General features: G+C 41.1%; 1 protein-coding gene across 4 annotated transcripts in view; it reads left to right on the top strand.

Annotated features, from left to right (window-relative positions):
• LOC119011648 (guanine nucleotide exchange factor VAV3-like) overlaps positions 1 to 18317 on the top strand; it is a 48670-nt gene that overhangs the window by 5433 nt on the left and 24920 nt on the right. For 3 of the 4 annotated variants that reach the window (XM_037084955.1, XM_037084958.1, XM_037084957.1), the window contains exons 3-14: positions 5103 to 5161; positions 5764 to 5829; positions 6511 to 6628; positions 8105 to 8197; positions 8648 to 8716; positions 8806 to 8909; positions 9958 to 10057; positions 10951 to 11046; positions 12976 to 13044; positions 13841 to 13927; positions 15460 to 15545; positions 15986 to 16118. In XM_037084955.1, coding sequence (XP_036940850.1) covers positions 5103 to 5161; positions 5764 to 5829; positions 6511 to 6628; positions 8105 to 8197; positions 8648 to 8716; positions 8806 to 8909; positions 9958 to 10057; positions 10951 to 11046; positions 12976 to 13044; positions 13841 to 13927; positions 15460 to 15545; positions 15986 to 16118 — 1080 coding nt within the window. The remainder of the gene's footprint in view (positions 1 to 5102; positions 5162 to 5763; positions 5830 to 6510; positions 6629 to 8104; positions 8198 to 8647; positions 8717 to 8805; positions 8910 to 9957; positions 10058 to 10950; positions 11047 to 12975; positions 13045 to 13840; positions 13928 to 15459; positions 15546 to 15985; positions 16119 to 18317) is intronic. The other variant, XM_037084956.1, reaches the window with a different exon arrangement.

The following is an 18317-nucleotide window of genomic DNA, read 5'->3' as shown; positions in this document are numbered from 1 at the left end:
TATTGCTGCTCTATTGTGGGAACTGGTTTTAGTAGTGTGTACACAGAGTTACCAGGTCAGTGGGTTTGTAGTGCACTCCTCCCAGCTACAGTACTCAGCGGCTCGCAGGAGCTTGATTTAACTCCACCGAAGAAAGGAAGCACACTCGAGCTGACCGGCCTTACTCCAACATTTCCTTAGCCAAGTGCATTCTATTTATTTATCTTTCAACCATTCTGTGCTGAATATACCTATTTTGTGATTCAGTACATTTAAAGATTAAGTCTCTTAAATTCTTTTTTATCAATTCAAATATTTTGCCAGAGAAGATATCGAATTTATTTTAAATTATTTACACATTATCGGATTCGCTTTGCGAACTCGAGGTGTGTTGCGCTTATATGTGAGTGAATTTTAATCAAAGAAAATGCTCTCCAGGCAAAAGGTGCACCTTAAATCAGGCATATTATACGTGATTAGAACTGTTAATTCACTTCCCAGCAGATAGTAAACAGTGGTCCCTGGTTCCCCCTATTAGTCTGAGGCGATGCATGTTGAGCCGTGCGTGCAGTTTCTCCACACAGACTCTCTTTTCTTTCAGTTCAGTGTGTTGCGCTCTAAAGAAGCTTCCAGTTAATCTGGCTGCTGATAATCCTACAGGGGAGGTGCTGCCTGCAAATATGTACAGTACATCTCAAGCCATGGGCCGCATAATCTCGGTCATGTTCAAGGGTTGTCCGTTTAACAGACAAGCTTCCGGAGGGGGGGAGATTGCGTTGCATCATTACTTTTTCTTCCCACCGTTAGTTAAAGATATGGGTGTGTGCAGGTTACAGCGATTGGATTGGACTGGCTCCAGGAAGTGATGTACAGATGAACAAGAAAATGCTCAATCTCTTTCCTTATTTCACAGAAAAACATCAAAAAAGAGAACATCTCAAATCTCAGCCAGTCTAATCCACTTGGGTTGAGTTGTGCCAACTCTGCCCGTAGACGGAGCATTAGTCCACTGAATATCTAATGAGAGCTCTCTAACCTACATCCCCTCTGCTGAGTTACTACAGGCTTCACCCCGGGCAGCCACGCTGACTGCATGCAGCCTCCAAGCCAGAGAGATGAAGGGAAGAGGCAAGGAGGAGTGTGTTTATTTCATCCTTCAACATAAAATGATGTCAGACTCGTCTGTAAAAGCAAATTTAAGTGAGCAGAGAGGGGCATTTTTAGTTTGTTTTCTTCTTTAAGGGGCCAAAAAAACTAATTATAATTAGCAACTAGACTACATTATGAGCTGATATAAGCAGTTGGTATCTTTCAAGTCAATCAGGCTTGGTGTAGGCTCTCGTGATGCACTCATGAGTGGGGCTGGTTATTGACTTAATTAGTGTGGCTCAAATCCTTAACTCTTGACCTTTTCAGGCAACATATTAACAGGATTGTTGTATTAGAACGCTATTAAAAACACTGCGAGACAGGTGGACTTAAAGACATCACCTTTAACACATCAGAGCCACCTCAGCTCGCTTGAAGAAAATACGAAGGGGGTAGATTTGTAAGCGTCCCAAAAATGCATTTAAACACGAAGTTCTGTCTTATGACACATTGACACCCATTTTACGCTTGTGGTTATGACTTGTGGTCGATAATTTCCTCCCGAAATATGAGTAATTTAAGGCTCCAGCCTGGTAGTTGAAGATTTTCCATCTGGCATCGCTGAGCCCCATATAAACATAACCCAGCTTCACAGAAGAAATAAACAGCCTGTTACAAAAAGAAGTTATGGTCTCTATAGCTAATGTGCCTATTCATGAGAGGTGTACAGGCTTAAATCTATACATTGCTCACTTGTTTAAATTATTCTACGGTAACTATGATTAAGGGTGCAGCCACTTTAAGAGACAGCTAGCTGCTAACTGGTAGTCAGCTTACAGTAACCAGTCAGGCACGGCCAAGATGGCGACAGTCAGATGTCCATGGTAAATACAGTCTCTGGTAAATAAGCGTGAGATGAGAAGACAGAGAAAACTGTCATGTCTGTTTGGTCAATATGAAGCTGCAACTGGAAGGTGATTAGCTTGGCTTAGCTTAGCATAAACACTGGAAACCAGAGGAAAACAACTAGCCCGGCTCCGTCCAAGTAACGAAATCCACGTGTTCTCTAAATCTTCCCAACTATGAGTTATATCTCGTTTGTTTGATCATGTGAACAATCTCTATCCTGAACAAACAAAATACCTTGCTGTAAATTGCTAACCTTGCTGTGCGTTTGATATTCTTAATAGTGAGACTGGTGTTATTTTATTGTTATTGTGTGTATGTGTGTACTGTATATCACTTAGGTAAGAAAAATAACATGAGCCTGAGCTCTCCTTTGGCGTTCTGGGAATTTAGATTACCTTGTAAATAGGCCAAACTCTCTACGGTGGTTGGACTTCAGCTCAGCTTGTGGCTTTGCTTCTCAAGTCACATGTGGTTTAAACAGTGTCATATCATCAGACAGGTCAGGTGTGGGAACCACTTGTTTTTAAGACATTTGCCCAGCATATTTAACCGACCCCTCCCCTCTCTTGAAGGACTGATATCCTTGGTCTTAAGTTATTCTTACTACATGTGTTAAAAAGACCCCCACAGTACTGATCGGCTATCACTAACGTAAATCAGCTGTGATGTATGTGTCACAACTGAGAATTACATTCACACCGATAGTGTCAAGGTTGCAAAAATGCCACATGAATCTAATCATTCATGTATTTTTTTTTGTAGTTTATTATATTATATTATATTATTATTATATTATATTATATATTATATAAAGCCAAAACCAGGGGAGATTCTGATGCTGATTAATTAAAAGCATTTCATCATCTTGAATCTACTGACCTTCAGGACCACAGTGTGTTTTGAGCGTCTAGCTGTGGAATTAATGATACACAGCTAGATATCAGGGCTGCACGGTACACGACGCCACATTTGAAATCTGAAAAATTCTCACTCAAAAGGCGAAAATCTTCTGGAAAGACTGTTGTTAATGCCTCGCGGAGATGCAAAGGTCTTTTGCAGTTTTAAAGCTCGTCTCTCACACTACAAACAGGACTCTTTTGAGTCACATGCACACCTGGGTTCAGCCAAAGCCACAGCACTCATTCACACAGGAAGAGGCAGTAAACTGCAGACAGAAGGGCTTTTTAACCTAACCCCATCAACTATCTTTTTTTTTAAAACCATGCCTGCAAATCTAAATCCTGAGAACACAATAAATTGAAGTGAAGCCGAGGACATTATCAAGTGTGAGGCATGAAATGAACACACGTGCCGCGTTTGTTTGACAGAAAATACACGTTGCATTGTAAACATCATCAATTTTACTTTGGCCACTTTCTATCATGTTATCCTCATCGAACACACATCATGTTTCATTTCCTTATTTCTCCTGTTGCAGCTGCTGACTGCACCATTTAAACTGTCGGTTCTGTTTGTCCAGACGTCGACCAGAACGAGTAGATCATCCTGTGGTTGATCTGCTCGTTGATGATCTTGTATCTGACCCAAGTGATGTTCAGGTCATTTTGAAGCAATCGTTCAGGCTCATAAAGACACAACTAATGATGATTATCACATACAGTGAAAATCCGTATTTACACGTGGAGGTGGACTTTTTTAACGAACAACCCTTTTTAGTCCCCTTTTCTTTTTGTGACACATCAGTACCACACCCTCGTGGATATAACCGCGAGCATCTTGTGAGAGTCTGAGGTTGCATGACCATTTCCTGCAGACCATGCTCGTCTTTCTCTCGCAGTCTGTTGTTCTGCTGTCCGTCTCTTAACTTCAATCTGAATTTTACTTGGTGGCGCTATCATAATTAAGTCAAGCTTTGTCAAACAGATTGAACATTTACAATTTAATTTAATGTTTGCAAATGTAAATGATAAAAAAAGAAAAGGAAAACACAGCAGACACATACACCACTGCTGTATAACAAAGAGGATTTAGGTGTTGAAGGAGCTCAGTACGGTTGCATGTGTTTCTCCGCTGGTTTTTACTCAGGTTGTAGTATTTTGTTAGCACCATGGCAAATGCTGAGTTCTCAAATTGTCTGAAATTGAGTCACATCCTTGGTAGTTTACCGTTGTAAAGGAATATGTTGTTTTATGTCTTATGTCATGGCTGGGACACATATTTGGGGTGCTGATGGATTGCTTAATGGTTTGCCAACCATAAACTAGTTGGTTTCTCAGTGTTTGCTAAGGTGTCACTGAATTTGTGAATGGTCTGAAAAACAGCCAAATTCTTGGCTGTTGAATCTTGGTAGAGGAATCTGTTGTTGCTTGCTTGCTGTGTGCAAATTAGCTCCCACCAAACTAAGTTTTTGGCCATTTAGTGCCCTTATTAGACAGTGACAGTGGAGAGGTGACAGGAAATGAAGGAGAGAGAAGCAGCAGAGGTCCCCAGCTGGATAAGAACAGACAGCGCTGTGGTTCAAGGTTGTATCCTGACTCCTAAGCCACAGGGGCGCTGCAATTTTGCATTTTTGCAGCGGAGGGCTAGCTGATGTGTTGCTACCTGTTGAGACATCGGCTTTTGTTAGGCGTCCAGCAGGAGAAACATTTCAAAGATGTCGAAAATGTTTCCTATGTGTCTGGTCAAGTCAGTTTTTTATGTGTTTTATTTATCATTTATTTATGTATTACCAACATTACCCCAACATTGGTGGGGAAACAAACACTTGGTGGTGAGAATAAACTGGTAGTTACATGGGTGATTATTGGCTCTAGTAGGGTGGTTGCTAAATGGCTGCTAAGCTAGTTTTCTTGCTGAGTGTTTGCAAAGGTGTTGGTGGTAAGTAAGATATTTCAAGATATTCGCTGGGGTAATTGCAGTGGTTGTTGCTGCATTTTAGAAAAGTGGCTGACTCTTGCCGTGTTGGCATCATGGGATGTCTTTAAGAAATGGTAAAGATTCCCGTGTTCAGGACTTGTGAGCGTCATCATCCGAGAACTCAAATAGTGAACACGGTGCATTTGAAGTATAGCACTATATGCTTAAATCTGCGCTCGTCTCTAAGCCTCCGTCTCTCTGGGGCCTGCAAAAACATTCATTACCACACCCTGTTTTTTTCTCACCAGGTTATGGACACTCTATCCAAGCTCTCTCACACAACAATTGCACAGCAAGGAGGATTCAAGTAAGTCACCCACTATTAAAATCATTCCAAACAGTCTGGGATTTCAGACGCTTCATACTGTGCGCACACATTTAACACCTTTTAGAAAATAAGCCCTCCAACCCACTCCACCTTCCCTTAAACCCTACTTCCTCAATATTGTGGCCACATTAGCTTCCTTCATGTCTTACCTCTGCACCAGAAAAGGGCCTTTTGATTTTTTTTCTTTTTAAACTGCTTATAGGAAAAATTAACAGCAAATATTAAATACATGACACGCAAAACGCGACACGTATGAGAACAAATTTGATTAAAGTATTAAATGTTTGCATTATACGGAGCTTCCTTTTTCATCCGAATGTTTTTATTTGGCATCTTTAATATTCTTTTGTCTGCATCCACTGCACCTGCATCCAACCTCGAAACGAGTTGTGACTGATTTCTGTCATTTTTCTGCCATACAAAAGCAATTTAGGCTGTTCTAGATATTTGAATACGTTTTCGCATCATAAATACATCAATAAAGTGAGTTTCCCGCCTTAAGTCACTCATCAATTATAGCCTCTCCATAGTGATTTTTCTGTGGAACACTGAGCCTCTCTCTGCTTCTCTGTCATCTCCAGGCCGTTCCCTACCGAGGAGAGCCTGAAAGATGAGGACATTTACAACAATCTGGAAGACTTGATTGAGTATGTATGAGGCTCGTCTCTGCAGGCCCGTTAGTGGTGTTGATAGAACATGATTATTTTGCTCAGTAGCAGAACCAAGTCTGCTCATCATCCATGCTCTCCAGGGGTCCGAACACCCACATGTTTTGGTAAAAGACTTGGCTCTGTTTCTCTGTTACCGTCAGAGGGAACAGATGAGTAATTCTGCATGTAGTTGCTGAGTGCTTGCACACCACCCACACCCAAGACTCTGGATGGGTGCTGTTGACAGGTTGACTGATAGATAAGGGAAAAAACGGCGATGTATAGAATATACAGAACAGATACTATCTGTATTACGAGGTATTTGTGTTATTTTCGTGTCACAAAAGAGTCTTGTTTTCTCTGAGTTGGTGGTTTATGCCTTTCAGTCTCTGATACACACAGCTATTAGTAGTTAATGGATGTGAGGAAAATGTCAGCCTTGATGACTTGACTCTTAGTGTAGCATTCTGTTATCTTTATAACGACACATTTATTACATTTTTCACTGCATTTAACATATGTGCATTTACGTTATCCACAAATTGCTGCCCTGCTGCTCAGTAGTTTGTGACTGCTAGTCAACACATTTTTGAGTTACTGCGTTTGTATGTGTGTGTGTGTGTGTGTGTGTGTGTCTGTGTGTGTGTGTGTGTGTGTCTCGTGGTGTTTGTTCGTCAGTGAAAATGCCCCTGAGGATGAGGACGACTTGTACGCAGCTGTCTACGGGCTGGAGGAAGACTACGCAGGTGGAGAGATCTATGAAGACCTCATGAGGACTGAGCAGAATCCCCCATTGGTACTGCAATGAGTCACACGCACACACACTCAAACTTAATGTTGAGCAGAATACTTAGAAAACAAAAGAAAACTTTTACTGTGGCTATAAACTGAACACCTTCAGCTTGAAATCGCTCAGCTTGAACGACTGACTACACCCCGCGCAAACTGAACTGCTAAATTTTCACACCATCCACACGAATTAGTGGATGAAACTCAGGACCAGGATATCTTTCAGCATGGGTACTTGATACTTGCAGGTTAGAATACTCAATTTCAAGAGAAAGACCCACATTCAGGATTAAACTGGACTAAAGGTACAGAGGTGTGATCAGCAAAGTATGGCTTCGAGATGATCATGATTCAAGCATCCATCCAAGTAAAGTGACTCATACTTCACTGATAATACAAAACATGTGTTACTGATGTTTTAGTTTGTAAACAACACTTAGTATTGTAGCTGACTAAACCTGGACTGCACCACTTTAACATGTAAATGAAAGTTCCTTATATTTAAATAGTTGCCAAAAGAGTTTGCACAATGCTAAATAAGCCCATCACCGCCGGATAAATCGCTCTGCATTCGGCAGTGTGCTGGATCATTCCTACGCTGGCACACCAGTAGCGATGCATTTTATGTCAGTAGGCAACAGCAATTATGAGTACGTTAGAGCTTATGGCATCATTAGTACTCTGACACTATATAGTCACTGTCATTTTCAGGTGTCATAGCCTGGCTCTTAGGCCATGACAAATACAGTATGGACACAATAGATAGGAATATTCTACGAATGAAATAATTCATTGTAATGAATTAAACAAACAGAATAGATGACTGCAAATTGTTGAGTGTGTAAGGATTGTCAGCAGTGTAAGTGTGAATTTGTGAGCACTATGAGATGTGCTGTGCTGTAGTGTGAAAACAAAACCAAACAAAGCAAAGGCGTGCAGACGCTGGCCAGGTCCTCAAACACCATCAAACAGAAACTGTACCACACAGTAACTTGTCAACAACACCTACATTTCACACAGATTGGCAGGGGCCATTCCACAGGCTTAAGGTGGAACTAATTTAAGCTATTTTTTTCACTTCTGTTGGGTAGCTTCACTGATTTATTTAAACTCATAGATTTTAATAATGAAGTTACTGAAATAAAGTCCAAGTATGTCCAACCCTGTTATTCATTTGGAGTACCACAGAGGTCTATTTTGGTACCATTGTTACTTACAGTTTGGCCAGTTCTGTTGTGTAACTACATAAAAGTAGTAGAAAAGGAATACATTACACCTTCCCTGGGACTGCTGATAAAACAAGCCATCTGGGCCATTGTCTGATGTGATCTGATTTACATGTATGTCATCCCTGTATTCTGATCCTGATCACGCCCACACTCTCTCTTATCTGCAGATGAAAATATAGAAAAAGAAGATCATGTTTTTCTCCGTGTGAAGGTAATATTTAAGCAGCAGTTTTCTAAGTTGCGTGTCCTCCCAGAAGCAGGCAGAGGTTGATGTCCGGAGCTGCTGCCTGACGGAAATCAAACAGACGGAGGAGAAATACACAGAAACCCTGGAGTCCATCGAGAAGGTACTGAACTTCCTGTGATTATCACCTCTGTGCTGAGATCATATACTTTTACATGACACATGTTAAATGATGGGTTTTTTGATTATGAATTGTTAATTCATAGTCTGATCTAAGTGACTGAATTATATATGAACATGAGATATCAAACTTTTTTCAAAATTAAGAATAAATCTGTAAATAGGGCATGCATTAAAATGTGATGCACATGACACCATTTCAGGGAGATTTCAGGGGAATTCTCACCTGATAGTTTCCTGATTTGCCATGCTGTAGTCCTCTTATCTGATATCAAATATATAGTCTTGGTATTAGTTTCAGTCTGAATGCACTGTTACAGTCATATCACCGCTTGCTATGAATTACCATTAAGATTGCTTCTGGCTGTATAATAAAAAAAGTGTGTGAATCTGAAATGTGTCAATCAGATTCTCCATTGGTTTCTCTCTCCAGTATTTCCTGAATCCCCTGAAGAAATTCTTCTCTGCGGCTGAAATTGACAAAGTTTTTGTCAACATTCCGGTGAGTTCTGCAACTTTCACCTTCCATTCACATGACATGAAAATGAAATGTTTACATCCAGGTGCTGATTTCTTCTCCCTCTGCTACAGGACCTGGTCAAAGTTCACAAGAGCCTGATGGCTGATGTGCAAGAATCCATCCTGAACAAGAATGCCTTAAATCTCTACCAGATTTTTATTAGCTACAAAGACAGGTATTCTTGAACACCATTATTGTTAGTGTGTTATACAACCTACTCATCAGAATAATGCAGAATAAAGCTGTGCTTATGGTCTTGTTAGGTTTAAGCGCATAAACCACCTGATTACAGGTTAGGCAATGTCATTTTTTGGCTTAAGGGACAGGTCCTGAATTAATGTCAAAAATCTGCCACAAAAACTGCTAGAAATTCTCTGAGGTCTTCATTAAAATATCAAGTGGTATGGTTGTAGTGGGGGCTCAGGGGCAGAGCCAGTGTCTTTTTTGGGAAGCTTGCTGGTTCGATTCCCCTGGTCTGCATTTTGAAGTGTCCTTAGGCAAGATAACGAACCCCAAACTGCTCTTCATGTGCTGGTCGGCACCTTGGATGGCAGCCACCGCCATCAGTGTATGAATGAATGCATGAATTACTGTAAGTCGCCTTGGACAAAAGCATCTGCTAAATGCCAAGAATGTAAATGTTTTACTGTTACAAATGTGCGGTGACTGGCTTGGCAGCCCCCTTGCCTGTAACTCCACCACCACCATCATCGCCTCCACCTTCTGATATATCAGTCAGATCATAAACATGTAACATGAACATGTTATCATGTGTTCTGTAGAAATGTCAATAGTACTTAACCTGTAGCACATATAAATGTGAAAATTAATTGCCCTTTAAATTGGATTACAATTTAAAGGGCAATAAATAAATACAAATAAAAAACAAAGAAATGAAAGTGCATGCTCACCTACAGCACTACAAAGTTTAGATAGAAGTAGAATTTGATTCACAATTGCTTTTTGAAAAATAATCACATATCAGCGAGAGGATTTCCTTTTCACTGGTATCGCAGTGTAGTGTGGATGAATGACTTGAGACAGATTCTCTATCAGAGAGGCACATCCTTATCATGTGTAACACGATTGCAACATTTTAGGAGTTATACTGGGACACTTTCAGATTTTGTGTGAGCACTGTGTCACTGTCCGGCCCCTCTGCACACTCACTCAGTGTCCTTTTCTTGGAACGGCTCATCAACTTTGCTTCCCGTGAATTGTAGACTGCTCATTTATGGGCTCTACTGCAGTCGGGTGGAGATCGCCATCGCTGTTTTAGACCTCATCTGCAAAGAGAAAGAAGACGTCCGCCTGAAGCTCGAGGTGAGACACCTGAAGAGAGTGTCCCGTCACTAACACATATAGATGCACACCCTCATGTGCACAGGTCAGATCCAGTTTTCTAGTGCCCCCTAGTGATTAGTATCTGCACTAGACACATATGACAGCGTGTATTTTTAAGATAAGCTTGAACACAGAGAAAATATAAGAATACAAGAAGAATATAAAACTAACATAAGAATAAAAAAATAAGCTACGAAGAGCAATTTAAGATCAAAGTACACTTACGGTATTGCATTTTATTACAAACTTAGAAATATATACCACACTTGCTTAACACTTAACCACACTCATTGAATTGAAATAACTTAAGGCAGGTTTATATGTATAGCACAGTTCAGACACAAGGCAACTCAAGGTGTTTAACAGGGGCATCACATTACATTAAAAGACATTAAAAACAAGTATTAAAACATCAAGAAACAAAACATTAAAAAAGAGTTAAAAATAGAAGAATAAACTCAAATACAACAGGTTTTAATAAAACAATAAAAGACACAGTGCAGTTCAAGAGCTGATGAAAGCCTTCAAATTGCTATAATAAAAGGCAGGGCCAAAGGCATGGTGGATTCTATTAAATCAATGTTATCTAGGATAGATAATAAATGTGGGAGGTTTAAACTACATGTTCTATATAATTCCACTGTAAGCTGTCAGTTTGGTGTCAAATTCACATGACAGTTATGTTTATGATAAGTTTGTGCCTCAAAAACAAGCACAGAAACATTTAGGCTCAGGCAGACACATTGATTTTTGTCTTGATCATCCCGCCCCTGTGGAAAAGTCTCAACAAAGGATGACATTGTATTGTAAGGATACGTCTAAGGATGCATCGTAGTTTGCTGTTGTAAATATGTGTGTTGTATTTGTTCCAGGAGTGCTCCAAGAGAGCCAACAACGGGAAGTTTACCCTGAGGGACCTGCTGGTTGTCCCGATGCAGAGAGTCCTGAAGTATCACCTGCTTCTTCAGGTGCAGACAGTGGAATGGCTGCACAGATTTAAAGTGTTCAACAACAAAATGAGACAAAGAAAAGCATGGCTTTCAAAGAAAGCACGGCGATTCAGATGAGATGACTGAACCTGACTCTTGGTCTGATTTTCTGTGCACACCTAATGGTTTTAGTCAGTGGCTCTCCTGGAACATTTGGGGCCTGCAGTCTTATTTCAGGACACCATAACGGTAGCTGTAAAGCCTAGAATAAGTCTCAACATTGCCCTAATTTTAACTGTTGTTGGAGGGATTGAAATCGAGCACATGCCTATTTTATTTGATCACTTTTTCCTATAAATGAAAGCACTGTTCCCTCGTGTGGGATGAGCACTGTGAAATTTTGCCAATGTAATAGCAGCTGTCTCTGTCAGTATACGGGTGGCCACTTGAGGGCGACACTCTCCACATGTTTGCTTCACGTTGGCCCCCCGCTGCCACAGAATCTCAGCAGAGCCATGCTGCGAAATAACACCATCAGTGTGATTGAGATCTCGCATTCAGTCTCAATGTTTCACACCACTTGGAAAAAGTACAATAACTGAAGTGGAGTGACACGATTTTAATCTACCTTTTGTAGAACGTCCAGAATTTCCCCCTCAAACAGGGTTTCCGTTGAGGATCATTTATTCCTGGAGAGTGAGAGGAGAGGAAGCCGTCTGTCAGCTGATTGCAAAATAGATCAAGTGAAATTCTCATTGCATCATTTATTGATTTTTTATGAATTATTGCAAAGCGGTTGCACTCTTGCGTCGGCAGGAAACCAGACATGCAGACCTTTTAAAGTCCCCCCCCCCCCCTCCAATCTCACTGCCTGCTGATAACTGTGACATCGTCTCCCCCGGTTAGTATGAATCAGAGGTCAAACTGTAGCTGGCGGAGCAGACGAGGACAATGACCAGAGAGCTGTTTTGAATTGTTGTGGAGGTTAACGGCGTCCACGGCAAGTGTGCTGATCGTGGGTGTTCTCTGAGGAGAGGCTTTGGGAAGGGGGGGGGGGTGGTAAAAAGGGAATAGTTAATCTCTTCATCTTCAGAGATATCAAAGTGGTAATGAAGTGTAAGATAGCCTGCAGTGACTCTACCAACCATCTTATGTTATATATATTTTTTTTTACCATACAAAGCACATAGTACAGAACAAACACTGTGCTGGCACTGCTCCTTAACAAGCAGCATCTGTCTAGAATTAAGCAAAAATGAAATGCAAGCCACAACAGAAAATTAAGAATGATGCCCCAACATGATATCCACGAACACTTGTGAAACTGATGTCAAACTATCCATTAACTGCCTCAGTTTTATGTTAGGATGCTCTATTAAACGTGCCGCTGGAATAACGCAGCCTGGACTCGTTTAAGGTTTATTCGTTGCACGCCTCCTTTGCTGTTTGTCTGGTGTTGTCTTCAGCAGGAGACTGCAGGTTTCACGGTGCCTCTGTGCAGGTTACTCTCCCAACAAGAGCGTCCATTTACTGAGTAATTAAAGGAACACATGTGTGGGTGCTGGGAGGTTGATGTCAGGCAAAAAAAATCTGCTTATCTTCCCTTTTTCTGGCATTTGGCAGTATTTGTATGAATGAAAAGAAGGAGAAATCCTATTTATCCGTCAGCTCAATTAAGCGACTGAAGCACACGTGCCAGTCCGCGCCCACAGACCCTTTTCTGCCCTCGAATACGATTAGGAAAATGAGCTGTCTTCTAAAAAAGGTGGGCTTTCGGTTGTAAAAAAGAAAAAAAAAAAGATCAACTGAAGCCAAATTTCTGCCTCATGACTGCGACCGCAAACAAAGGCCGTCCTGCTACACAAACGGCACTTAAAAGAAACCTTGCAACAGTAATCCCACTGCTCCAATGTTTGCCCGGGTGTGAATTTCATGTGCGTCGTTTGTCTTCTCTCCCCCTCCTGACAGGAGCTAGTCAAACACACTCACGATGCCGCTGACAAGAGCAACTTGAAGATCGCTCTTGATGCCATGAAAGTAAGTGCAGTACTTATGGTAAATGCTCTGTAATCATTGTGATTTCAGCTTGTCGCCAAAAGCGGGCTGATTTAGAGGATAATTCCCAGACAGGCTCCGCCACTCAAATATCAACTTTCATTAGATTGGGGAAAAAAAAAAAAAAAAAAAAAGAGTCATAAATCATCATGTTTCTCTCCTACAAATGGGTGTAAATTAATAAACCTCTACGTTTACATGCACATTAGCGAATGCCCTTTTCGCTTTTCGACTTTAGACAACTTGAAGGCCTAATTGATACTCATTATGTTAGAACCACCAGCATACTCAGCTCAAGGAAGCCTTTGATTATCGCAGCACCACATTAACACATGTATCTGAAATTGGAATTGAAGAAAAATTGTAAATTTTTTTTTAAATTGTCGATCTTTCATGAAGTACATTTCTTTGCCTTCTTGCAGAGAGGTTGAGGAGGATATTGATACCAAGTTATGTTGCCTGAAAAAAAAACAAAAAAAACCAACACAAATGTGTGGTTTCTCATTGGTTTTGAACAGGCCAGCTGTTTAATCCTGTTTTCAGTCTCTATGCTGAGAGTAGTATCAGTATAATTAAACTCTCAGCAAAGAAAGCAAAGAGGTGCATTCTGAATAAGTGCATTTGCCAAAACGAACAGCACAGTATGTCGGTCTTTTCTTGTTCCAGGCTTTACAAATGAATGCATCCTGACATTTTGGGCATATTCCACTTCCTCCAGACTCAACTAACTCAACAAAATGTGTGTATTTGTGTGTCTGTGTGTGTCCGTGTTGCCCAGGACCTGGCTCAGTATGTGAACGAGGTGAAGAGAGATAATGAGACTCTCAGGGAGATCGACCAGTACCAGAGGTCTATTGAAAACCTGGTAAACCAAAAATCTTTTTCTACAACCATCAGCCTCGGTTAGCAAGCACCCTGTCAGAGAGCAGAATATCAGGAAGACAAGTTTTCTTTTTTGATCGACGGTTCACTTTGCAAGTCAGGTTTTGCCTGACAAGGTCAGCCTTCCTCCTAATTTGGAGCGGTTCTTGGAAATCAGACAGTTACAAAGACTTCAACACAGCTGTTCTTCAGTGGTTTGAAGGCTTAACGCAGGAAAAAAGTCGGCATAGTTTACTGATTTTTACCACATCATTGTCATCAAATGTGCATTTTTTTTTCTGTAAAATGTTTCTTTTGATTAGCTTTTCTTTCTCCTTTTTTCAAAATGGTGTTCTGATGGATAAGAAAGATGAATAATCTTCATGACATTTTATGAGCTTAGAGCTTAAATGATCAGTTGATGAATAGACCAATTCATTGTCTGAAAAACATTGTCAAATGGAAACTAAATTATAACAAAAATTACGTTCAAAGCCAAAGTACCAAACATCTAAATCATGCATCTGTCCTTTGTCACATGATATAGTAAAGTTAATCTCTTGAGGTTATAGACTATTGGTTTGAAAAAGAAAAAAAAAAGGCATTTGTCAGTGTCAGTGTTTTCATATTTTTTTGTCATCTAACCAAAGACGTCTAACTGAGAAATTATAGCAAATCAATCAATATTGGAAAACAGTTGTCGGTTGCAGCCTCATACAAATCAAATATATTGTTAACAGCAACTGGGTCCCAGCGAAGAACATCTCAAATATCAAATCAAACTGCTTTTTATATATCTGCAAGAGAGAATCTAGATTTCAGCGTGGACTACGGTAAATCCCCTTTTCTTGAACCACACAGCTACCACACAGGCATATCATATGTGAGGTAGAATAAATGGAAAACACCTCATACATAAGTCAAGATACGCCATCGCCGAGTGGCAATAAGAAAAGCAGAACAGGATGAGATAAGGTGGTGAAGGCAGAAATCAGCTGACAGGATGAGTGTGGCAGGTTGGAGGGGAAAAAAAAAAAAAACGCATCCAGCAGCCGAGGCATTATGAGTAAGAGCTTGTCAGGTTAGAAAGACCTTCTTCTCTTTGCCTTGATTGAACCAAATTGGTGACTTGAGTGAATGTCATCGGTGATAACAAGAGTCGGTGGTTGCTGATCAGCTGGTGGTGTCAGAACTATGTTGTTCTGCATCAGTGTGGAGGAGAGAAAGAAAACAGTAATGTGCGATGGAGGTCTGTCAGGTTCCTCTGCTGAAATTGTTTTTTTTTGATCATTTTGGCTTACATCTCAAATATTTGAGGCATCTTTTCTGGAGCATGAACGACAACTAAAACATTGGATTTTCTCAGAAAACTCTATATTTTGCAAATTTAAAAAAACAAAATATGAGACAAATGAGACATTGATGCGACCAAAGATGGCAATTTGACACATTTTAACCGAGTTTAGAATAACTCATGTGTTTCATACATAATTCCCATCGTATTTATTTTAACCCCCCTGCTATTTTATCTTTCAGAATCAGCCCCTCATCAGCTATGGTCGACCAAAAGGGGATGGTGAAGTGCGCATGGTCTCCAGCGTTGACAAGAGGAAACAAGACAGGTTATTCTACTTCATCGTCCTGAGAATGTAGATAGGGTTGCGGGCGGGAAGATCACATAGTGAATGTCTGATATGGAAGCGTGGCTGCCGAGCACATTTACATTTACAGTGTCGACAGAGACGAAGAGCTCATTTTTGCCTCATGACTTCCGTATTTTCCACCCACCTGTCACATAAGGTGTGCAAAACGTTCTTTTTCTCTGGTAAACATACAGGGAAAAAAAAAATATGATAACAGCTTCAAAGCTCAATAAACTACATGAGGAAGTATTGCTATGAAATCAGTGGTATATATTTCTCATCTAGTCCAAGGATCAAACATACAGAAAGGAATGAAATGAAAAGCGGCCTCGTCTGAATTAACGCGACCGACTTTATTTACTTTTATTCGACAACAGTGCAGTAGAACAGCGTGACATTCTGCCTCCTTATTTTTCCAGACACATCTTTTTGTTTGACGTGGCCGCCATTGTTTGTAAGCGGAGGGGAGACAACTATGAGATGAAGGACATCCTCGACCTCAGCTACTTCAAGATCACAAACAACCCCACCTCTGACAGAGAGGGCAAGAAGGTCAGTCGGTTGGGAAAAGAACTCACTGTACTTTTCATGCATATAAATAAACGGACGGGGCGCTCGTATAGTGGTATTGATGCACTCGGCATTGCTTTGAATATTGTTTTTCATTAGTTTATTTTGCAAAAAAAACGGAGCCTCCACGTTGAAATGTTCCACATCTGTTTCGGCTGCAGATTTTATCGCTGGAATAAATGTTGGACGCCTAAATGAGAGAATCGTAGAGGGATATCTTTTCTTTTTTTCTTTTCCTTTTCCTGGTGTAGGGTCAGTGTTGTTGACACAGATAAAAATTATTATTATTGATGCAGACTCCTCGTTGGGGGGGACCCACATGGGGGTCCGGACTCAGAGTAACAAGGGCACTGGCCCCTGTTGCCCCCCCCCCTGCAGTTAAAATACCACGCTGTTTTTTCGCCTCGTGGGAACGCTCGCAGGCCGCGTTGTGGTGGAGGGGGACGTGTTGGTGTCTTGTTGATGCCACAGATGGTGTCTTCTCACCCCGCTGCTGATTGCTATAGTGTTGAACTGACAGTTTGCCAGAATGGGATGGCTCTGTGGATTTGTTTGTTTGTTTTGTTTTTTTTTTTAAATCTAAGGGGACCCCATTATCATCCTCATTTGCTCCTTTTGTGAAATGGTGATGTGTTGGGATTTCTTGGGGTGTTTGCGTGTTACTGTGTCGCAAACGTCCTTTCTTCACGCGAGAGTCATTCCCTTTCCCTCTCCCTTCTATTGCGGCATAGAAAAGACACAGACGTGTACGAGAATTTAGTCGTAGCAGGTCTTGCACATGTAAACGCAGAAAAAAAAGACAAATATTTACAGTCAAACCTGATCCCGTGCACTTACATACGCCCTCGACACACACACACACACACACACACACACACACACAAAAACACACACAGCGTGGGACGGAGATGCTAATATCAGGTGATGAATGTGCGCAGTCCTCCAAGGCTGCTTATAGCTATATATCATTTTCTGCTAAATGAAACTTCAGAGTGTGAATGCGGTGCCACTGAGCACCCACACAGTCATCAATGATTTAACACTCAGCAGAGCTCTAAAACACTCAGGACTCTGCAGGGCCGGCCAATCACTGACGGCTAAACCCCACCACTTTTCCCCTGTTATTAGATATGACACAACAGGCTGGAACAGATTAGGGTGGCAAAAGCCGAGAGGTTTTGGGAACTGATTGAAAATCTTCCCCCCAAATATTCACACGAGCGAGGCGTTTAAACCGCGAGAGCCGCAGTGGCTGTGGATTCTCTCCCAGCTGTGGGAGAAAGCAAGCAAACAGCGGTTATGTATTTTCACACGCAGGATTCTTCTGGAAAATCAATGCAACATCATAGCAACTGTGACTTAGAAGCTTTTTTTTGGTGGCGTTTCTAAATTTAGTGTTTGGAAGAGGAAGATCGAACGCTGACTTCGGCTCCTCCGAGGCAGATTAGCAGAGTCTTCCTCACTGTCATCACAGCTTAAGTCCTCTTTGGGCAGAACTCCGGTTAAACTCTGATTTCTGCTGCTCATCCCGACTTTGACAAAAAAAAAAAAAAAAAAACAGCAGCCGTCACACTCTGGTTAGTCTGTCACATGAACTGCAGCTAAGAGGGACGGCAGTAGCGGTTGTACATCGTGGAGAGCGGTGTCTTAGAGAGTCTGTCGTCGTCGCAGGAACGAAAACAAAAAAAGTGGATGATTAGCATCTTTGGGGTCGGCTCGATGTAGCTGGAGTGGCCGGGCAGATTTCAATTAGAACCAGGCGTCACAATATTTTTAATTGTTTCGAGATCACCATAAATCAGGCTAGACAATTTAATTAGTGTGTCTTTGTCTGCGAGGACACAATAGGCGACATGCTAGACGATGTGACAATATGGTGGATAGCGATCAGGGAGATAATATCGACAAGTAACTTTCAAGCGAGGCAAACAACAAGCTTAAAGGTTCTGAAATGCAAAAGGAAAGTATTTTGACCCTACTGTGTTTTGCTTTTGCTATTGTGTATCATGATTGTTAGCCATCCCCAGGTAATTGAAATAGTGCACTTATTTTAGCATACATTGAGTAAGAACTGGCTACACTTCAACCTACAACCACATCATAACAAATTGCTATGGGATTTGGAGATACACGACACAAATGAGAAGTTTTCAGAGTACAATAATCGGAGTATAAACTATT

The sequence above is a fragment of the Acanthopagrus latus genome, chromosome 21, assembly GCF_904848185.1.
Source record: "Acanthopagrus latus isolate v.2019 chromosome 21, fAcaLat1.1, whole genome shotgun sequence".
NCBI classification, from domain to species: Eukaryota; Metazoa; Chordata; class Actinopteri; order Spariformes; family Sparidae; genus Acanthopagrus; species Acanthopagrus latus.
Note: the sequence above shows the minus strand (reverse complement) of the source record. Positions and strands in the feature narration are given on the sequence as shown.